General features: G+C 41.6%; 3 protein-coding genes across 6 annotated transcripts; 2 read left to right on the forward strand and 1 right to left on the reverse strand.

The window, feature by feature from the left end:
• The first annotated feature begins 34 nt into the window (after nucleotides 1-34).
• On the forward strand, nucleotides 35-4,802 carry TM2D3 (TM2 domain containing 3). Of its 2 annotated transcripts, XM_062501291.1 has the most exons (6): nucleotides 35-132; nucleotides 988-1,086; nucleotides 1,890-2,047; nucleotides 2,566-2,740; nucleotides 3,346-3,421; nucleotides 3,699-4,801. In XM_062501291.1, exons 1-6 carry the CDS (start codon nucleotides 45-47, stop codon nucleotides 3,862-3,864), a joined length of 762 nt encoding a protein of 253 aa, XP_062357275.1. In that variant the 5' UTR covers nucleotides 35-44; the 3' UTR covers nucleotides 3,865-4,801. The 2 variants fall into 2 exon arrangements, with proteins under 2 accessions (XP_062357275.1, XP_062357276.1); XM_062501292.1 differs by lacking the exon at nucleotides 988-1,086 and having other exon boundaries at nucleotides 44-132; nucleotides 3,699-4,802.
• Nucleotides 4,803-4,894: 92 nt separating this feature from the next.
• On the forward strand, nucleotides 4,895-12,672 carry ADAL (adenosine deaminase like). 3 transcript variants are annotated; one of them, XM_062501287.1, is made up of 10 exons: nucleotides 4,895-5,037; nucleotides 6,485-6,615; nucleotides 7,119-7,179; nucleotides 7,513-7,600; nucleotides 8,188-8,269; nucleotides 8,646-8,772; nucleotides 9,421-9,501; nucleotides 10,103-10,241; nucleotides 10,690-10,790; nucleotides 11,741-12,672. In XM_062501287.1, the coding sequence occupies exons 1-10, from the start codon at nucleotides 4,948-4,950 to the stop codon at nucleotides 11,930-11,932; spliced, it is 1,092 nt and encodes a 363-aa protein (XP_062357271.1). In that variant the 5' UTR covers nucleotides 4,895-4,947; the 3' UTR covers nucleotides 11,933-12,672. The 3 variants fall into 3 exon arrangements, with proteins under 3 accessions (XP_062357271.1, XP_062357272.1, XP_062357273.1); XM_062501288.1 differs by lacking the exon at nucleotides 4,895-5,037 and adding an exon at nucleotides 5,062-5,802; XM_062501289.1 differs by lacking the exon at nucleotides 4,895-5,037 and having other exon boundaries at nucleotides 5,063-6,625.
• A 144-nt stretch (nucleotides 12,673-12,816) lies between these two features.
• On the reverse strand, nucleotides 12,817-21,066 carry LARP6 (La ribonucleoprotein 6, translational regulator). The gene is made up of 3 exons (XM_062501290.1): nucleotides 20,731-21,066; nucleotides 16,599-16,791; nucleotides 12,817-15,526 (listed from the first exon to the last, which is right to left on the reverse strand). The coding sequence occupies exons 1-3, from the start codon at nucleotides 20,919-20,921 to the stop codon at nucleotides 14,456-14,458; spliced, it is 1,455 nt and encodes a 484-aa protein (XP_062357274.1). The 5' UTR covers nucleotides 20,922-21,066; the 3' UTR covers nucleotides 12,817-14,455.
• Nucleotides 21,067-21,495: the final 429 nt, after the last annotated feature.

Genomic DNA, 21,495 nt, shown 5'->3' on the forward strand with positions numbered 1-21,495 from the left:
GGTCCCGTCCCGCCCCCTCAGGCGGCGGCGGCGGGCGCTCCAAGATGGCGGCGCGGCGGTGGCGGCGCGCCCTGCGCGGGCTCTGTGGGGCCGCTCTGTTCCTGTCGCAGCTCTCCGTCCTCTCGGGCCGCGGTGAGCGCGGAGGCCGGGCGGAGGCAGGGCGGGGGGTTGGGAGAAGGGGCAGGCTGGGGCCTGGGGTGGCGGCGGCTGCCCCCGAGCGCCAGTGGCCTCTCCCCGCGGATCCTGCTGCGGAGGTGGCGGTGACCGCGGTGGGGTGAGGATGCGCCGCCGCTCCCCCGGCTGAGGGCGAAGCGGATGTTTCGGACACGGCCGCGTTTCGTGTGCCGTCTCTACGGGGCTGGGACTCGGGTGCTCCGTGTCCGGGCAAAACACGGGCCGGGCCCCGCTCGCCGGCTCGTGTGCTGCTCTATTACACGGCACCTTTTGTGCCTGCTCTTTGTCGCGAACGGTGTGACTCAAAACGTCCCGGGGCTCCTCGGCGCGGTCAGGGTGGGTGGTGTGGCAAGGCTGCCTCTCCTTCCTCCCCCCGTGCCGGGTGGCTGCCGTGGGGGCTCGGCAGGGGCTGGCACATCGCGGCTCTCCGAGCCCTCACACGGCGATTCCCAGCGCGCTGTGACTCCAGAACCGTTCCGCTATTCCATCTTCCCGTCAAAGAGCTACTTGCATTGCCTCATTAAATGGTGTTGTTCAGTAGAAAACACTGTGTAAAATCTGATTTCTGAGCATCCTTTTTATTCTCAAAATCAAAATATGACAATGAATGGAAATAAATGTAGTTCTTTGTGTTAAAGGAACAATTCCATTCTAATGCTCTTTCCAATATTTAACATAAATATCCCACTATAAATAGAACAGGAAAACAGATTTTCTACTTACATTTTCATACCAGAGTGCTGAAATCAAGACTGTTTCTGAAGATTAATTTTGTTCCAGAAATTTAATTTTCTCCATATTTTTGTCTTGTAGTGGGATCTTTGATGACAACAAAGCTTTCACAGCCACAGTCCACACTAGCAAAAAGCCTAACTTCAACAAGCACAAATGCTCCCTATTTTAAAGTGTTAGGTAAGGTATTATGTTGTTTCTTTTGTTTTTTATCTGTGTATCCCTCTCAGTCTTGAGTCTAAAAGTTCTTGAATTGGATCTTAGAAACTTGTACATGATTTCAGAGAGGTGAGAAGCGTTGCAGTGTAACACATTATGAATTACACTTCAGTGACCATAACAATTACTTTGGGTTGTCTTAATTAGAAAACTGGTCCATATAAGAACTAGAAAATGGCAGGTTAAAGTACCATTGTGGTATATATGGTTTATACCCCTCAGGATGGTGGAAGTTCTTGAAAGACTCCAGCATCCTGCAAGAATTTGTTCCCTATCCAGCAGCAGTACAGCTTTGTAGCTCACTGAGGGTGCATCAGGACTGACAGAAATGCTGCTCTTGCTGGCAGTTTAGGAGGTAATTCTGTACAGAATTTGCTGTACAGCAAATGGCTGAGGTAGCTGTAGCCCTAATTAGAGCCCAGCTCAAAGTAGGTTACCTGTGTCACCCTGCTGCTATTCCTGAACTGATTACTTCTGCTGAGGAGTGCTGGCTGAGGCAGCACTAATCCCCATAAGATCAGTCCTGGTGCTGTGCTGAAGTGTTGGCTGGTGTCCTGTACGGAGCCCTGTGCTTCCTCTGGCTCTCACAGCACAGGCTAGGATTACTGCTCCATGTACAGTGGGGAAAGGCCTTTATACAGCATCAGTGCATGTGTTTGTCTATGTAAATGTATACAAAAATATATATATATATATATATATATATACTTCAGACTATTTAGCTTTTTTACTCAGGTTCTTAATTCACTTATTGCACCTTTCAGAAAGTACAGAAATTCCACCTTACTTGACTAATTGTCCCAGCAACGGGCTTTGCAGTAGATTGCCACCAGACTGCATGACATGTAACACAAACTATTCCTGTATATATGGGAAGACGGCAACTTTTGATTGCAAAGTCAAGCCACATGTTCACTGTGTTGTAAGTAACCCGCTACTCTTAACCCTAGATTTAAGTAATTAGACTGTGGCATCTTGTCTTAAAATGCAGAATATTGATTTCCAGGTTCTGATGTAGGCAGGTTTGCAGTTCTGTGATAAGTTTGATCACTCACCGTGGGCTGTTGAAGAGGCAGGCCTGCCCTTCCCTAGTTTGCCTTTCTTGCCTTGGTTCTTTTGATTACCTGGCCATACCTTTGAATTAAACCACTCCAAACATTTTGAGAGTGGGGAGGCTAAATATCTGTCAGAGCTATGAACTGAGCGTACAGGTGACACTAAATGAGTTTTCCTTTTGGCAGCTGCCTTAGATTGGAGGAATCAGGAATATTAAACGTGACTTTGATGCCTCTTTGGTAGCTTTCTGTTCTGCTCTCTAAGAGGTAGCAAACAGAACAGTTGTTTTTTTGCCCAATATACCTACTCATGAAATCTAATTTGATGCTGCACATTGATTTTTGGTTTTAATACTATTGAGGTGATAGTGCTGTCCTTTTACAGGATGAGAATAACCACGAGCAGGAGAACTTTACAATTAACATGACGTGCCAGTTTTGCTGGCAGCTTGCCACAAGTGATTATGTCTGTACCAATTCCACAAACTGCATGACAGTTTCCTGCCCTCGCCAGCGATACAATGCAACTTGCACAGTCCGGGATCACATTCATTGTCTAGGTAAGGTGGGCAAAGCCACATTTCTCTAAAGAATTTTTCACATGTTTTGTAGTAGGTAGAATACAAAGATTGTTGATGTCCTTTTGCAGTAACAGCCTGCACCTTGATCAGTCTGATTTTTTTTATTGTTACATTTCATTTTTTAGCTTAATAGTGTCATCTAACTGCAAACATTGGCTTATTATACTGTTGTATACTGTCACTCCAGAGAAAGCAGTTCTTTTTATTTTTGTCAGCTTCTGTGAGTTGAACTTACTTAAACTTACTTACTTACAGAATCAATACCAATACCAGTCAATACAAACAGAATCAATATCAAATGTCTCCATAGGCCAATTAAAGAAAATTATGCTGGTTTCACCTAACTAGGCTTAATTTTCCCCCTCTTTGTTCACTGACTTTTCTGATATGGGACCAAGATTGATGGAACAGAGAATTGTAGGGTATAAATGAGCGTTTGTGTTGACAGCTGTTTCTCAGTTAGTTAGTGTCAGCCATTTTATACTCCTTTTGGAAAAATATAGCATCTTCTTCCGTGCCATTTTCTTCCTTATTATATGGTCTTTGTTTATTGCATTGAGGTTTTAATATTTTCCAATGTTTAGGTAATCGTGTCTTTCCTAAGATGCTCTATTGCAACTGGACTGGAGGTTATAAGTGGTCTACTGCCTTGGCTCTAAGGTAAGCAGGAACTGTTGAATAATTTCAAGCTCATATAGATTAGTTTTCTTTAAAATCTTCAGGTTCTGTGGTTTTCTGCTTGGTATTTTCAAAGGTGTGCTGAATAACCAGTATTTCAGATAGTCTAGCTTGAAATGGTGGGCATAGAATGCATGAAGGGTTCACATGCAACAATAGTGGCTGTCTTCAGCAAGCAAAGCTGAAGGAAAAACCCTTGGGTACCCAAGCTCAGTTCCTCTAAAAAGCACAATAATTAATCATATTTTTATTCTTATAGCATCACCCTTGGTGGATTTGGTGCCGATCGTTTCTATTTGGGTCAGTGGCGGGAAGGTCTGGGAAAACTCTTCAGCTTCGGTGGACTTGGAATATGGACACTAATTGATGTGCTGCTAATAGGTGTTGGCTATGTGGGACCTGCAGATGGATCTCTCTACATTTAAATGTGGGTGCAATGTGTTTCAGAGGGGAGGTGTTGCCTGCAGAGGGCTCTAAGTAAATGAGGGTGGAGGTTTGAGCCTTTAAGGTAGAATGAAGAACAACTGTTTGTTCTGTGTGCATATATTTTGATGTACAGTATCTGTACTTGGTTTGCCTTTTTAACTAAGGTCAAATAAAAGAGTAGATCACTGAGTAAGTTGAAATTAATTTCATTTCTTCTATGAACGTGGTATTTTTCTATGAAAAAAAATTGAGCAGCTAACCAAATTCTCCACTTGAGCTTGGATGATCTGTCAGGCCCCCAAAGAACTGCAAACTAACTTGAACATTGAATTGTTTACTTCATATCTCTATGCTTGAATTTAACTCTAAAGCTAACTTCCCTAAATATGTCAGTAATTTTTTTTTGCATTTGTGGGAGAATAATTTATTTGCCTGAGTGGGTACTATGTAAATCACCATGTTTTATGATGTTAATTACATTAACTTGTTGGTTTGCATACCAAGAGCTATTATCTGCTTAGGGACTCGACTTTAAATTATGGGGGGTTTAGCATTCGACTGCAGTAACACTAAAGGCTAAATATGAACTAATGAAATAGATATTTTTGATTGTTCCAGAATGACTTTGTTTTGGTTGGGTTTGACCTTCACATCAGTGAAAGTTACAGTTCCTATTCTTGTACTAGCAAGCTTGACAAATTACTTTAAAATAGGGTTAGCAATATAATCGACGAGTTTATCCACTTAGGACTTTGTGACGCGATAATGTAGCGGACCAGTGCCGTGACAGGACAACACCGTTGTGTACTCGCGGTGAATGCTCGGCCGTGCGTGCGCGCCCCTCGCCCGGGGCCGGAGCGGCCGCTGTTGTAGCACTGCGGTGCCGTCGGGCTGGAAACGCAATCGCTTGAATAAACCGCGCCTTGAAGCTTTCCCGGCGTTCTTACTGACAGTGTCTGTCGTGGCCTCGGCTCGGTCCCCTGCAGCGGGGCGGAGCGGGCGGTGCCGGTGCCGGGGGCGGGCCCGGGGCGGTGCCACCGCCGAGCCCCGGCTCGTCCCGCCCCGCGGGCGCAGGAGCCACCATGGCGGCACAGCGGGACCGGGACCGCGACCGGGACCGCGACCGCGACGGCGAGCGGGAGCTGCGCTTCTACCGACGGCTGCCCAAAGCGGTGAGCGGCGGGGGGCGGCGGGCCCGGGCCCTCCTCCGGCGGCACCGGGCTCGGGCTGCAGACGGACAGACGGACAGACGGACAGCGGCAGGCGCTGCTGCTGTCTGCGAGTTCTTCCCGAACGCGCGTTTACTGAGGGCCTTACCCCTCCGCAAAATGCAGTCGGGTGTTTGCCTGTCCGCTTTGTTTACGGACCTTCCTGCTAATCTAATTGCAATTAAATCGGTTGAGCGCTATGTTCGTTTTCTCTTTTTGTCCTATTTCCCCTCAGTCCAGCCAAGAAGTCTGGCTCAGATAACGCTTTTTCGGCATGTTCCAGGGGCGTGCCGCACTTCTGGCATATCAGCGCAAGCCTTCCGTAGGAGTGCGTGCGGATTTATCGGGGTTCGTGTGCCGCACTCGCCAAAGCCCGAGGGCGCGTACTCCGGCACAGAGCTCGTACGGGCAGTGCGCGGGGGCGCCAGCAAACCCGCTTCAGGCCACGTCACCCTTGCGTTCCAGTGTTCCTCTTTACTAACTTGCTTTTTCGGGGTGTCTGTTTAATGTCGGACAGAATTCTGTGAGGTAATTGTAAGCTTGTGAAAAGTGTAAGGCAGTTATAACACTGTGTACCTGGCTCAGTCACCAGAAGCTGTAAGCAGCCACAGCTCCTGGTGCTCAGTTGGAGTTACGATTTCAACGTGTTTTCCAATGGAAAGCTTGAAGAGAAGAATTACTGAATTTTTCTTTTCCTATTGAGAATGGATGTGTACAGGGAAATAAGAGGTAGGTAACAAAGTAGATGCTTTGTAGATACATTTTGGATGAGTTGGGAGGGCACTAGAGACCTATTCCTGAAGTCAGGAGCCAGGTGATAAGAAGGAATAAAGGTGAAGTAAGGAATGGAGCTGAGGATCACAGGTTTGGAGCCAAAGTCAGGATGTCAATAGGAAGTCAGGCAGAAAGAGGCCTCAGGCAAACGAGTGCAGTTACTGCAGTTACTGTGTCTGGTGTGAGTTTAATCTTCGGAGTATGAACAAAAGGAAGGGGAGTGGCTAGATACCTGTTGCCATTATTTGAATGATGGACATGCAATTTAACCTGCAGTGGATGAAGAGAGTTCTTGAATCCTTACTGCACTTTTTGTATTACTGAGGTGGCTGCTGGCTTCCTCCTCACCTTGGATCACACCACCAAAAGAATTGTCTGGAGAGCTCTTTGCTGAGCCAGCTGTGCTCCCATGGAGGCCAGTGCCAACAGCAGCCACCAAGTTAGAGGAAAGAAATAGGGCAGTTCTCACTTGAACCGGTGCTTGCAAAAACCTAAGGAAGTTATTCTTAGCCAAAATGCAGATAACTGTTATTTTCAAACTCAGAGTGAAACATTGATGTAGGATAAGAGAACAGTAGTACAAACAAGGTGCAGAAGCCATCCTTTTCATAAGTGCATAGGATTTTTATTTCTGTAGGAACTCCATGCTCATTTGAATGGCTGTATCAGTTCTGCTACTATGAAGAAACTCATGGCCCAGAAGCCAAACCTTCAGATCCAGAATGGAATGACTGTGATTGACAAAGGAAAGAAAAGAACCTTAGATGAGTGAGTATATGTGAGTGTGTGATGAACATTTACTAAAGGCTTTTTAGTTAAGTTGAAAACAAAGGTGTGGCCTTACACACTAACTGCAGAATATACGTTTTTAAGTTTTGCAGCATAATCTCATAGATTTTTTTGATACTTGTATCCACAGAGTAATTTCTTAAGTGCTTAAAAGAAGTCTTGTTGGTTAATTCCATCTTTAAAGGATTGAAATTTATCACTTAGCTCATATGCTTTTCAGAGAATATTGAGTCACATAGTTTCCTTTTTTGGAAACTTGATGTTTTCTTTTTCCTTCAGAAAGCTTTGTGGTAGTAACAACTTTTGTTGTGAATGCTTTATTAGTATCTAAAATTAGAAATTGCCATTCAGATGTTTCTTTGTATTTCAAGCTCCAATCTCATTAGTTGACTCCAGTGGATAGGTGGTTTTAAAATGTAGATTTTTTTTCCCTAAATGCTCATTCATCGTCTTTCCAATTAATTTTTTAAATTTTATTTTAGATGTTTTCAGATGTTTCAGATCATCTATCAGGTTACCACAAGGACTGAAGATATTTTACTGGTAAATTAATTAAAAGTTCACTTAAAACAAGCAAGTAATACACACAGTCACAATCAGTTGGATTAAGAGCATTTGGTTCCAAGTTACAATATCAACGATGGTCCCTTTCAATTGAAGGTCAGAATAATTGTTGTAAAACACTCGAACTCTCTTCATTTTCCCTGAAGGAATCAAAGGTAATATTTCCACAGACATGGGAACAACTAAAAGCACATTAGGCCTGAAAATGCTGCAAGTGTTTCACAACAAAAAAATAACAGGGTCTTTTAAAGAAAAATGTAACTAATTATAAGTATGACTTTTATTATGTTGCACACACTTTTACTTAATCAGATAACTAAAGATGTCATTAAAGAATTTGCTGATGATGGTGTCAAGTATCTGGAATTGAGAAGCACTCCAAGAGAAGAAAATTCCACAGGTACAGTCTGTTCTGGTTTTTAATTTGTGATCTTCTTGCACTTTAAAACTTAATTAAATACTATGTTAATAACAAGTAAAATTTAGTTGGCTTAATAAAAAATATACTTTAAATATGAAAGCTAAAATTTAACCATGTAAAAGCATGTCACTTTCCTGTTAGATTTTTGAGGAGAAAAATGTGTTGGTCGTAGCTCAATGGCCCACAAGATTGGGTTATTCACTTGAGTATGTCATCTTAGTCTGCTAATATTTTTAATAGCTGATATATTTTACTTTTGTTATTTTGTTTTTTTTTTCTTCTGGGTGTGGTCTAGTAGAAACACATAATAGAAGTCCTCTTGAGATTCTCTGGTTCACACAAAGTCAATTTAATTTTTCCAAATACTTATGAGGAGGTTTAGTTCAAATGTGTGCTTCACAGTAAAGCTATATTTACAGATAGAATTAGAATTACATGAGTCAGAGGACTATGTGGTCCAAAATCAAAGGTGCAACATGAATCTTAGGAGACTAGAGAGCTGGGTCTGCAGTATGATAAAAATAATTTAAAATATGTTTGTTCCAAACGTGTGCATGTGTTTGTAGGTATGACTAAAAGGATGTATGTTGAAAATGTACTTGAGGGTATAAAGCAGTGTCATGAAGAAGGCTTGGATATAGATGTAAGGTAAGTAAAGCAGGTGGAATACCTCTGATTCAAGGTTTTGTATAGTCTGATGCTTGTTCATGTTTGCAGGGAGGTTTACAAGCCATCAGTATAGGAAAGAAAATCTTTTTTTAAACCAGGTTACATAGAGTGGAAACAGGTAATTCATATGGAAACCTGACTATTTATTTTCTTTTTTACTGCTGAAGAAAAGAACTGGGTAAAACCTGCCATCTCTAAGACTGTCCATTCTTTGCAACATTTTCAGGAAAATAAGTGTTTAAATACTCTCTATACTCAGCCATGAAGGATATGAAGTGCCATTTTTTGTTGGTATCAGATCTGTTGAGTTCCTGATATTACAGCTTGTATATAATTTAATACATTTCTGTCCCAGGCTGTTGATAGCAATAAACAGAAGAGATGGCCCAGAAGTTGCTAAGCAGACTGTTAAACTTGCTGAAGAGTTCCTGCTTTCCAGTGATGGGGTTGTAGTAGGACTTGACCTCAGTGGTGATCCCACTGTAAGTTTTTGGTTTATTTTAGTCTGTTCTTGAAGATAAACTTATAATGTTATGAAATAGCAGGTGGTTCTAACCATAGTTTTTTTCTCATATTTTTTTTGCCTACCTGGAATGGATTGATACTTGGTTAATCCCTGTTGCTGTAAGGGCCAGATACTCTTAACAAAGAATCCTTAGATTAGTATATGACTGAGAAAAGAACCATGGAAAAACAGTGTTTGTCTGGGAAGTGTCTGTACCTGAGTTGTCCCAGTCAGATTAGTTGGGTGGAGGCAAGTTGTTTAAATTTGTTTAACTACACCAAATGCTCAGTTTGTATTAAGAAAGCAAGAATGTTTGAGGACAGCTGTCAAGCTGAAGTGAAATAGCTCTAGGTGTTAGCTGTGTAAAAGGTATCAAAATAAAGAAAATTGGCTTGTAAGTCTTAGGATCATCTGAGCTACTGGTGCTTGATCCATTGGTCTAAACCATATGGCAGAGGGTTGTTTGACTTGCTGCATTCCAAACTGAAGTAATGGGAAAAAATAAACAATTAAATATAACTGTATTTGAATATAGTGTTTGGATATTGTTAGACTTCTTAATTATGGTAATGACAGGGATTTTGTCAAATAAGCTGAAGAATAGTGATGTGTTCCTGTTTTCCAGGCAGGACATGGTCAAGATTTTTTGGAACCGCTCTCAGAAGCAAAAAAAGCAGGTCTAAAGCTGGCACTGCATCTTTCTGAGGTAAAAGGTTTGTTTATTTTGGTGCTTGTCTGTAATTGTCATTTTGTGAAGATCTGGATGAAATTCAAATTACCTTCTGTGCATTTTGAACTTCTTAGGCCAAAGGATTAATGCTTTGGGGCTTTTGACAGGAGACAAGAAAATAAGGAGAAATCTTCAACCTTTTGTTCTAAATCTTAACAGCCAGATTATTGCTTCCTGTACTATATATCTATGGGTTTAGGTGTGAAATTGAAATTAGGAGCTTTCTATGAGATCCACTGCTTTCTTCCTGCTATTAGAAATCAAGTGTAGTGAAATCCACAGTTTCATGAACAGTGCGCCCTGTTAGTTCCACTGGTATCAGTAGAAAGAGTTGGCCTTCTGCTCAAACGGTGGCTGGGATTAACTCCAAGAAGTCCATAAATACTGAAGATAGCTATTATTTTCAGGAAATTAAGCAGGACATAGGATATCATCAGCATATTTATACTTGTTTATATTTCACTAACATCTTCTTTCAGATAAGAGATGCCGTGAAAGTAGAATTGAAAGTCCATTGTAATTGTATAATGTGCTGTTTTATGCTGCCTTGACAGAATGTGAAATATATCCTCTCTAGATTCCAAATCAAGAAGAGGAGACCAAGATTCTACTGGGACTGCCTCCTGACAGAATTGGACATGGAACATTTCTCAATTCTACAGCAGCAGGTTCTGAAGAGATAGTGTCACTGGTTCAGCAGAATCATATACCTATTGGTAAGGAAAATATATTTACCATGACTTGATCTCTGGATATCAGAACAGGATACTGCTGATTTAGTGACACCAGTTTGTCTCTGACCAGAGGTGATTTGGACAAACGTGACAGTGAGACTTGCTCATAAAGGGACACTCATGACACTTGTGGAGTTTTTGGCACTTTTGTGGCAGCAGACAACAGCTGATGTCTCAGAAGGAAGCAAAACCAAGTCATAAGTTATCATTACAAGACTATGTGGTGGTTCTGTATCTGGTTTGCAATCTCCCTTGCAATTTTGTACCCCAAAGAAATTGATTAGCAAACTTTTCTCAAAAGAAATTACCAAAGAAGCATAGAAAATCAAGGAAACAACAGTAGCTGATTCAAATTTTTATTCAGGACCTTTATAAGTCAATTAGCATGTTTCCTGTTTTAATATATGTCCTCTTTTTTTTTTTCCCTTAGAATTTTGCATGACATCAAACATAAAATCTCAGACAGTGCCTTCCTGTGACAAACACCATTTTGGATACTGGTACAACATGGGCCATCCTTCAGTGCTTTGTGTAAGTTTTTGATTTTTAAGCATGTATTTAGGCAAAGGGCTAAACTTATGAAGTTGGAGAAGTCTTTCTCTGTTTATGGATCAGAACTGACTTACAACTTCTGACCTTATAGCAAATCATTTGCTTTTAGGAAATCATAATGTTCTGTTTGAGAAATGCTTTTAATTCAAATGGGAATTGCTAGTATTTATCTTGTATACTACTGTATATTGTATACTACTGTTCTATTGTAAAGCCAGGCCTTTTTTCTGTAGAATAGGGTGATCAGCTATACAAGCATTGAACTTAATAGCTCTTTCCATAATGGCAGATTTCTCTTAAAACCTATGGCTCCAGTGCTTGCATATGCACCTGTGCTTACCTGGGTGTTCATTGTGTTGGGTGAGAGCTCCTGAGTTCTCTTGATAGCTCATTAAGGTCTTTAATCATTGAAGTACTTGTGCTGCTATTGGCAGGGTTTTACTATTATCCTGTTAGTTTAACCCCCATAATTCATAGCAGGGTCCAAGTGTGTGTATGTATATATATATATATATATATATATATATATACACATACATAGATACACACACATATATATGTATATATTTTATACATATAAACATGTGCTTATCTGGGGAAAGAGGAAGGAGGAATAAGACCTGCATATACTGACATACCTTGAATATATGTATTTGCTAGGCATCTTTCTAGCAATTTTAATAGGAAATCCTATTTTCTTGATAAATCATGCTATCATTTTAAGAAGTTTTCTTATATGGTTGAATAACTTATTCATTTTTAGTGAAAATAGGGCAAATAGAGAATGAAATAACTATGCACAGATGAAAGAACAGTGGAAAAAATGTGAGACAGCAAGATAAAACTGGTTTGTATGTATAGAAAAAAAACATTTTTGAAACAGAGGAACTAATTAAAACTTTATTTCTTTCCTTTCAATTTAACTCCAGACTGATGATAAAGGCGTCTTTGCAACTGATCTATCGCAAGAATATGAGCTGGTTGCAAAAACATTTAATCTGACTCAATCACAGATGTGGGATCTTTCCTACGAATCAATCAACTATATTTTTGCTTCAAATGCAGTAAAATCCAAGCTAAGAGAACAGTGGTGTAAGCTAAAGCCAGCTCTGTTTGATTAATCAAAGTGTTGTCCTAAATCCGTTGTATTAGCTGAGTTAGTAAGATTTTTTAAATTAAATCCCTGGCTTTTTTCAGACCTCAGGGTTTTAAATCCAGCTATAAACTGCCTGTGCAAAATTAAGGCAACTGGAATGCATTCCTTCTTACTGGGGACAGAAGTATATGTTCTTTTGGTGGTTGGGAAGGGCTCTCAACATGTGATGTAATGACTAAATGTGTTGTCACCTTATCTCTCTTGAGCTGATACGACATTTTAAAAAACACTTAGTTGAAATATGTCATCATAATATAAACATTTGAGAGCTGGAACAAAATTAAGGCAGAGCTATTGGTGTTTAAAACATTTCTGTTGTTAGCAGTCTGCCAAACAGTTTGAATGTGTGGTGTGTATTCTTGGGGTTTATTTTGGGGTTTTGGTATTATTTTCATGTTTTGAGCTGTTGATTGAATCTGAAGACAAAAACAAACTCAGGGAAAACAAAATATTTATCCCAAGGAATTAATATTGTATCTGGCTTTATTGTTGTACATATATGACTGAAGCTGTGTGGATTGAGTAGCACGTGGAGATCTCTGCTAGTGCTCTGGGCACTGGTGGTGTGTAGGCACTTAAATCTCAAATGCCTTCAGTAACTGAGCTACTTGGCAAAGTGGTCTCATTCTTAAAATGCTTTTCAGAATTGCTGTTTGTTGTGTTAAAAAAGCAATAAAAAACAGCTCCATGTTTTTGAAACTACTACTTCAAGGTGTGCATGTGTGTGTTTGAGCTCTACAGAAGAGAAGCAGGATTCTGTGGGGTGAGTCCCTCAAGCAACCATGCTGCCTGCAAGCCTGTCCCCTGCTGCTCTGGCAGCCCCTGTCTCTTCCTGCTCTGGGCAGCCACAGGATTCACTCTGCCCTCTCCAAGCACCTGCCTGTGTGTTCTGGTGCTGAGAGCTCACAAAGTCTGTGGATGTGCACATGCTGCAGTTTGTGTAGTGGGAATCAGGAGGTCACCTGGAGGATTCCATTTGGGTGCAGTAAAAGAACCAGGAATGCACGTGGGTGGCTGAAGAGCAACACACAGAACTGGGATTTCTGTATGCAGGAATCAACTGTGTGTTGCTGCAGTTATTTACACAGCAGAAATGTTACACTTAAGAAGCTGGACAGGATGTGGACTTTGGGAATGAAGAATCACCATCTGATGAGACCTTTGTTGTGCACAGTTCCCAAGGTGACCATTGCAACTTGAAACGATCTTACAGTCCCTGGGCTAGTTTTCCAGAATTTAACTTCTGTATGTAAAACTGCAGTTTCCTTCTTTGACTTCATGTAACATTATAGTTAATTTTAACTTAAGCATTTCTTGCTGGGCCTGCTTGTCAAATTCTGAGTTAGCAGTGACATAACCACTCTTTAGTTTATAATATTGTATAGAAATGACTGTGACACACAGAATGAAGCATGACCACATAATTAACCATCTGTAATGGGGCAGAAGTTTTTTTCCCTGAATGCAATGGAAATTTTGAGTAACTGCTACTAGAATTTCATGTGGTATAAGATGGTGTTTAAGTTATTTATTCATGTGTAACTCAACTTATTTTTAAAGTAAACAGAATAGATTTATAGTTAATATTTTTATTTCCATCTTATTATACAAGAGAACATTTACAGAGCAATCTCCAGTGCTCCCTCTTTACTCATGAAAATGCACACTCGTCCTATTGAACAATACTGCTTTGGTGATGTATGTGAGAGCAACTGCTCACTGTGGCATTGGTTTCTCAGTTCCTTCTGAGGCAAACACAGGAAGTCTTCAAAACCTCAGCTCCTTATGGTGAGACTGGTAACATTCCATAGCTTTTCATAATATAACCACTAAACCGTAAGTGCACAATGTTCCTCAGGATCCTAGCTTGGCAAATAATGTACTTACATCAATGATTTATATGCCTGCTTGAATATTTAGATGTTTCAAAAATAATACTTTAAAAAGAAAGGATGCAGGTAAGGTCCCTGCATTAGCTAAGTGATTCAGCAGATTAAAAGGCTGGCACGTCCCTCCTGTGAGGCCTAGAGAGCAGGCACTGGTTAGATTGGAGGGGAGAGGGCTCTGGGGAAGGATCTCATCAAGATTTTTAAATACCTGATGAAAAGAAGTAAAGAAGATGGAGCCAGGCACTTCTCAGTGATACCCAGTAACAGGAAAAGGGGCAGAGACTGGCTCTGTGTGGGTGGTTGAACATGGGAACACAACACCCACACAGGCTGGGGAGTCTGTCCTTGCAGATACTCAAACCTATCAGTGACTTGCAGCTTCAGCAAAGGAGGTGGACTGGGCAATCTCCAGAGATGCCTTCCAACCTCATCTGTTCTGTGAAGAAAATATACAAATATACAAATGATAAAGTCTCTATATAAATACAAAAGCTTTTAAAATTAAATACCGACTTAACTGAGTCACTCAAACAATAGTTTTTCACCAGGCTTGGTCACCAGCAGTTGGCTGATTTGTGAAACTGCTTTTAAAGAATAGTCTATTCACCCTTCACAGCCTTCCTTCTTTCACAGCCATTGTGGAATCCTTTGGTGCCATCAGGACCTTTAGGCAGCCTCAGCACCCCTACAGGGAGACCATCTGCATTTTGTATTTTCTGAGCCAACATGGGACTGCTGACAGGACTCTTCTCTTGTGTCAGAGTTTGGGCTTTTCTTCTCTGCACCCAGGGGCTCCCAGAAGGAGTGATGCTGCTATCTGAGGAATAATCAATGTATTTCCTTGGAATTTCAGGGCTAGTGCTTGGGTTAAGCTTGCTGTCTTCAGCCAGTGGAGATTTTTTGGTTCCTTTTCTTAGTGAAGAAGGACTGTTCCAAGGACTTGATCTGGGTGACATATTAGGACTCAAATGGTTGGTTGGGTGTATGACAGGGCTCAAATTCCTCGTAGTATTTGTTGTGGTACGTTTGCGTCCTGACAGCGGTGATGTAGGATTGCTCTCTGGGTCAGAAGAGCTGTTTGCTGAAGATTCATCACCAGCAAACTGAAGTTCCTCAACTCTCTTGTTAAGGGATCGAGTCTTCTTAAGGCTCTTGCTGGTATCTTCATCACGGTTCTTGTCTTTGGGAGCTTTTTTCTTTGGTGGTTTCATGCCTATTAGGACAACTTTCATGCTGGTCTCTCTGTTTTCAGCACACATGAAATCATGAGCACGTACGGCAGCTTCTACTTCTTCAAATTCTATAATTGCACATTCCTGGGTTCCCAGCTGAGTGTACCGATTGCTGACCCTCCTGATATCAGGTGGGAGATCCCTGCCAGGCTTAAGAATACGAACTGATGAAATGACACCAAAAGTTACAAAGGCTTTGAGAAGATGCTCCATTATCCTTTCTTGCATGCATCCGTTTTCTTCTTTGTTAAGGGCCTGCAGCTCAGAAATCAAGTGGATATCATATACCAGTAGCATCCTGGTGGGAACATTTTCACTTGGAAACACTGGAACTGGAGTATTTCTTCGAACCTTTTTGTTATCATCATTGAGCTCCAGAGTGTTCGAGTACTTCAGTGCATAGGCTGTGGTTCTCCAGTCACGGGTAAGGTGTTTCACCTTTGGGACAGACACAGGTTAAGCACCACAACTGAGCAAAACCAGTCAAACTAATCACTGAATTTTAAGGCAGGTGCAGGCTTCAGTCTACAAACAGAAGCCTGGATTTAAGTTTCATGTAGCAGACTTAGTGAAAAAAATAAAGTTTTCATGCTATAATGGGCATCAGTGAGCTCCTGTAAAGTTCATGTCCTGTTGAATTTAATGAGAACAGGAACTGGTGCTAAATCTCAAACTTGAAATCATTACTACATCTGAAAGCCTGTTCAAGTAGTGCTTGGTCATTCCACATTTAGGCTTGAACCATGATCAAAATGTGTGTTCTAGGGAGGTTATGTTTGCCAAACAAGAAACTTTGTTAAGTCTGAGTCTTCATTGTATTGAACTGATCTTTCCTCTGTCAAAAATCTTGGTCTAAAAAACACCCCAAACTTTTCAATTTTCATAATATAGAGTTTATCTGTTACCAAAATAATCTGTTTAAAGTAGTCTGAAGAAATTGAGAGTGCCTTAACTTCTAGACTGAATAACTCTGCAAAATGATGAAACTTAGAATCTTGACAAAGTGTTTCTAGTGTAATTCTAGAAGTCAGTTACATATAGATTTACATAGGTCTTTCTAATGCAAGGAGAAAAAAAAAGAAAAAATAATAAAGCTCACTTCAGCTTTAAAGGGACTTCGGTTACCATATACTTTATATTCCATTTAATTTTTTGGTTCTCCATCCAAAAGTCAGATTCACCATCCCTTCTCAGAGACAGGAACACAACTGTACCAGGACTACCCAGCTATGAGTAGTTGCCATGGAAATTAATTTTATCTAATGCCCTCCTGTCTCCAAGAATGATAATTTAAAAGCATACAGGCTTCTAAGCCAATGATTTCCCTAGCCAATCATCAACGAGTTCAGCAGTTAAAGTTCTGGATGAGTACAAACCTAACCATCACAGAAAAACCAGGCAGTTAAAGACTATAAAGTTGCCTGTATAAAATGTTTCTTTAATCTCTTCTACTGGTTTTAGATTCATCAGGCTTGCATGAGACCCTTCAAGTCTCAAAAAGTTAACTTACCTTCTTAAATGAAGTGAGGAGTTTAACACTGACATAACCCATCTTATTTCTTCTCACATGCTTCAGAAGGAAAGCATCTTTCTCAAGGTTCTCATCTGAGAAGTAATATTCAATCTGTGCTATTAATTTCTGGATCAGGTCATTTTCTGGTGGTTTCCAGTTCTGGTCAGAGTCATCATCATTTTCCCCACCACTGGAAAACAGTTAAATCATTTTATCAACAGGTCTTCATCTTCTATTCGTGGATTCAAATAGCCTTTCAAAATGAAAAGCCATAACCATTATGCTGGTTCCAACTGACTTTAGGTGTGGGCACTGGACAGGTATCACCCACCAGCTGAGCCAGCAGGCTAGCTCAGAGAATGAAGCTTTCCAGTCTGCATAAGGAGTCAGGTTCCTGAGCTCATTCCAAAAGCTGATCTCAGTGCAGAACAATGAGACATCTACACTAAGCTTGAAAGCACTGCCAACTCAAATCCTCCACCAAAACATGTAATGAAGATGCACGGACGCTCGATACTATACAAAGTTCCTCCAGTGACAGTGTTATATTTTTCAGTATGATGCTATTAAACATAGACCTGGCCTTTATATGCTTCGTGAGTAGTCACATACCAGAGAATGAATATTCCAACTTAATGCAGTCATGATTTCTTAAGCCTCTTCACTGCATGAATGCAGGAGCTGATAACCAGGAGTAAGAAGGACTGACAAGACTGTTTCAGAATAATACATGCATGTTTTATAGGTCACTTCAAAAGTGACAGAATAACATAACCAGCAGTTTACTACAGGGGCTAAACCTGCCAGCTCATGTACCTCAGGAACAGGTTTATGTGCACATATGCAGGTTCCTAAGAAGTCATTCTCATTTCTTCTCTTTACCTCCCATCATAATGTCTGGGTACCCAAGCAAAATGGAGCACTATCGAGCTTCTATTCCTCAAAAAATACTGCAGCCATGGATTCAAGATAAATGACTTGCCACGTGCAGTTACAGCAACATGTTTGTTGCTGAAATAGAAATTTCCATTTACAGGTGACTAAAATAGAAAAGTCTTATGTCAGAGTAATTTTTTCAAGCTGATAGTGGTCTAGTTTTGTTATATAAAAATCATGGAAGTGTCATCGTGAAAGTTTGTTAAAAAAAAAATCATCCGCTAAGTGCCCCATAAATAATGTATTAGTTTGGTCTCCCAGGTATGTTAGCAATGAAAAGAAGGAGCCATGCATTTCCCCAAAATTGTCTTCAGTGGCTTTTGCAGGCTTTGAAATCCTTAGGAAAAGGAGCAGGCATCACACACTGGAGTGGTGTGATCTGTCCAGGGCTGATGGAGGCAGTGGCTGCAGTACTGCAGCTGTGCTGCTCTCTGGAGAGTGGTAAGGTCAGTGGGCTCTGCACAGGAACTGAGCCTGCTGCTGCGACGAGTTGCACTAGTTCTCTGGGACCTGGCTTTAGTTGTTATGGTTCTGGTGATGGGACAACACATCCTGTGTTGTATATACTGTCCACAGTATATGTGGGCGCTCACTTGCACAATCCTAGAAGTCTCCTTGTTAAAAATCTCCCTATCCTTTAATAAGGTATTGTTCAAAGGAATGACAAGAATGAGAGCAAGACAAAGAGTTCATGTTATTTGGCAAAGCCAGAAGTGGAGGATAATACATGAAGCTGTATTATTACATGATTCAGATGGCAAAAAATATCTAATGCCCAGTTGTGGGTTCAAAAGGAAGCAAAAATCAATGGTGTTTATTTTTCACTCATGGTAGTCCCTTCCTACTACTTCATTTACTACCAATTCAGAATTAGTCTGGATACAAGAAGCTTGGAGTGTTTCATCCTTTTTACAAGTCCACACTCTGCTAGGAAAAGCTTGCCTTTAGTTCAGATTGGGCTTACTTTCATTGTTTTAGGGATTTATTAGCACAGATATTTGCGGGTGCTTGTTTAGAGACAAAAAGGGGTGTTATGCTTTGGAAAACAAAAAAAATTAATGGCATTTTTTCAGAGATCAGCACCATCCCTACCTAGAGCATTAACACACTGAATCAGGGTGAAGCAGGCCTCATTTCACCTCTCAAATATTGGTCACAGTCCGACCTATACGCTATTTCTATGTTTTACAGACAAGTCAGCTTTTACAAAATCTCATGGGCTCTTTCTTACAACAGCCCTCACTAAAGGCTGTATGAAAATAGCACCTACAACAAATGCAGAAATTTGTAACTAGCTCCATATTAATTTGTGATAATGATCAACTGGTAGCACTTCTAGGGTATCAACTGTACCACAGAAGTAGTTGATAAATAATTTCAGTTGACACTGACAAAGAACCAAACCCTAGTAATTATTCACAACTTTATTTTTATATTCAGAGCTTTGTTATGATGTGCTTATAAAACATAATGAAAAACAATCTTTTAACATGGTGACTCATCTGGCCATTAGTCACACAAGAAACTAAACATAACTACAGAAAGAGTAGATTTGGAATTTTAAATATCAGGACTCACAAATAATATATTAATTTTTTTTGATAGCATCTAACCTGAAAATTTTTAGCTGAGTCTTCAGATGAATGAAGCATTAAGTATTAATGAGCATTATGTGGCAATCTTATTTAAAACTTCACTCAAAGGCAGTCCACGTTTGTCAACAAAAACATGAATATAGTACTGGGTGCCTAATGATGGCAAGTTGTCTGCAAGCTTTAGCTGGAGAGTGAGATGGCTCTTTCCCAGCAGTTTCAGATAATCCCTAATAATTTTCCAAATGTTTGTAAATAATTTCCTATCAGATGCTGCATTCCCAAAAAGGAAATCCTTAGGTAAGGTTATATGTATATGTATATGTATATGTATATGTATATGTATATGTATATGTATATGTATATGTATATGTATATGTATATGTACAAGATATATGTATATGTACAAGATATATGTAAATGGGAAGTGTCAACTCCATTCACCTACTTCTGTTGCAGTCTTTAGAGTTCTCTCTATACCCCTGGCCTTTCCTGGATCAGGAAGAGGCCATTTATAAAAAGGCAACCTCCACAAGGACTGAATATACATTAACACTGCCAGCAAACATCTCTGAAGACATCACCTACTGCAGAAGATTAAATAAGTGACACTTAAGAGTAGCTATTGTCTTTCAAAGATTTAAAAAATAACCATTTCTTCCTTAGTCTCGGCCAGGGCTAGAAGCTCTTCACAAGTAATACTATAGTAGATAAATGTAAACAATATCCCGATTTTAAGAAATCAGTAATTGGAATGCAATAATGTAGGCTGTTGTACTTATTTATAAAAATACAGCAGTCACATATGATTGTGGAATAACTAAGCTGACTCAGTTTAAAAACCTTAACTGTGCCTAGCTGTCTTCAACTCCTGTTTCTGTAATCCACAGTTGACAATTTTGGCAGCTACAGAAAATTTCTCACTCCCCTACTACCCCACTGTAATTTAAAATAATACACTGCAGTTCATTCTGAGTCAATACTTGGTATGAAGTTAGAAAATCAATTAGAAACAATAAACGTTCAAACGGGATACTGGATTTCTTGCTACTGTACCTAAGTCTTTATGTGACAATTTATTTCTCCATCTGCAGCTTTGGTACAAACCACAGGATGAACTACAACTAGTAGGGCTTTGTCTCTCTGCAGTTTGCTGGCACAAAAAATCCTGGATGATCGTTTTACAACTAAGTGATTCTGGTAAGCATCAAAACTATTTCAGGCCACCAAGCCAAAACGGGCAAACAGAGGAGAAAAAAAAAACAAAAAACCCCCAAAACATCAAACCCCAAAACAAAACTACAAAGCACAGCTACAATTAACCCCCAAAATCCTTCTGTAAAACGCAGTGAACAGAAAATGTCGGGGGCATCCCAGCCCGGCGCCTGTCGCTGTGGGGGAGCCCCGGCAGCTCTGGGGCGCTGCTCGGGCGGAGCTATCGGTGCTGCGGGCAGCTCCCTCCCGGCCCGGTGTCCCCGCTGGAGGCTCTCCCGTGTCTCCCACCCGCCCCTCGGCGTTGCATCAGCCGGGCCCGCTCCGTTCCGGGGCTGTCGGCGGCGGCCCCGCCGCTCGCCCCGCACAGCCCCTGCCCGGGGGCTCACCTGGAGCGCCCGCACCGCCCCGAGTCCTCCTCGCTGCAGCTGGGGCACGGCTCTCCGCCGGCCCCCTCCCCCTCGTCGTCCTCCTCGGCGGCCGCCTGGACGGCCACTCGGATCTGCACGGGGCCGCTCCCCGCCGGCGGCTCCGGCCCGGCGTTCCCGGCCCCGGGCTCGGCGGGCTGCGGCTGGGCCATGGCGCTCCCCGGCCGGGCTCGGCCCGCCGCCGCTCCAGCGGTGCCCCGGGCTGCGACAGCCGCCCGGCCGCCTCCCCTGCTGCCCCCCCGTCCCCTCCCGCTGGGGCGGCGCTCCCAGCTCCACTCCCCCGGGAGGCTCCGACCGTCCTCCAGCCATGCCGCCCCCGGACAGCTGCCGAGTGCTTGTCCTTGACGGCTGAGCGGGGACCGCTTCGGTTTCGTCAGGAAACAACGCGCTCGTCACCGGGAAGCAGCGTCTCAGCTTCTCTTGGTGCAGCCTTGGGGCTCCGCCGCTGCTCCCTGACCAGGGCGTTGCGTTTTCTGAAACTCAGAAAGGTTTCGTCGGGGTAAGCGTGGTTTAAATGCCGAGGGTGAAATTTGGAAATAAGATACACGAGTCAACAAGGACGTGATTAGATACGTTTTGGTTTTGCGGAGGAATCTCCTCTAGTTCTGCATGGCGCTTACACAGAATAAAAACATTCCCCCTCCAGAACTAATTAAAATAGAGGCCCTTTTTCTGAAACACTTAGGTGGTGTTTATTTTGAACTTCAGACTATTGCACTATATTTC

The sequence above is a fragment of the Cinclus cinclus genome, chromosome 13 (assembly GCF_963662255.1).
Source record: "Cinclus cinclus chromosome 13, bCinCin1.1, whole genome shotgun sequence".
In the NCBI taxonomy this organism is placed as follows: Eukaryota; Metazoa; Chordata; class Aves; order Passeriformes; family Cinclidae; genus Cinclus; species Cinclus cinclus.

What these genes read in the sequence shown, in the direction of transcription:
- LARP6 (XM_062501290.1), bottom strand. Translation starts at nt 20,921, where the DNA reads ATGGCCCAGCCGCAGCCCGCCGAGCCCGGGGCCGGGAACGCCGGGCCG. An exon ending in GGGCGGTGCGGGCGCTCCAG is followed by an intron (nt 16,792 to 20,730) that starts GTGAGCCCCCGG and finishes ACTGTTTTCCAG; the next exon opens with TGGTGGGGAAAATGATGATG. An exon ending in TCCTCACTTCATTTAAGAAG is followed by an intron (nt 15,527 to 16,598) that starts GTAAGTTAACTT and finishes TCTGTCCCAAAG; the next exon opens with GTGAAACACCTTACCCGTGA.
- ADAL (XM_062501287.1), top strand. Translation starts at nt 4,948, where the DNA reads ATGGCGGCACAGCGGGACCGGGACCGCGACCGGGACCGCGACCGCGAC. An exon ending in GGCTTGGATATAGATGTAAG is followed by an intron (nt 8,270 to 8,645) that starts GTAAGTAAAGCA and finishes TTTCTGTCCCAG; the next exon opens with GCTGTTGATAGCAATAAACA. An exon ending in GCCATCCTTCAGTGCTTTGT is followed by an intron (nt 10,791 to 11,740) that starts GTAAGTTTTTGA and finishes ATTTAACTCCAG; the next exon opens with ACTGATGATAAAGGCGTCTT.
- TM2D3 (XM_062501291.1), top strand. Translation starts at nt 45, where the DNA reads ATGGCGGCGCGGCGGTGGCGGCGCGCCCTGCGCGGGCTCTGTGGGGCC. An exon ending in AGCCACATGTTCACTGTGTT is followed by an intron (nt 2,048 to 2,565) that starts GTAAGTAACCCG and finishes GTCCTTTTACAG; the next exon opens with GATGAGAATAACCACGAGCA. An exon ending in GGATCACATTCATTGTCTAG is followed by an intron (nt 2,741 to 3,345) that starts GTAAGGTGGGCA and finishes TCCAATGTTTAG; the next exon opens with GTAATCGTGTCTTTCCTAAG.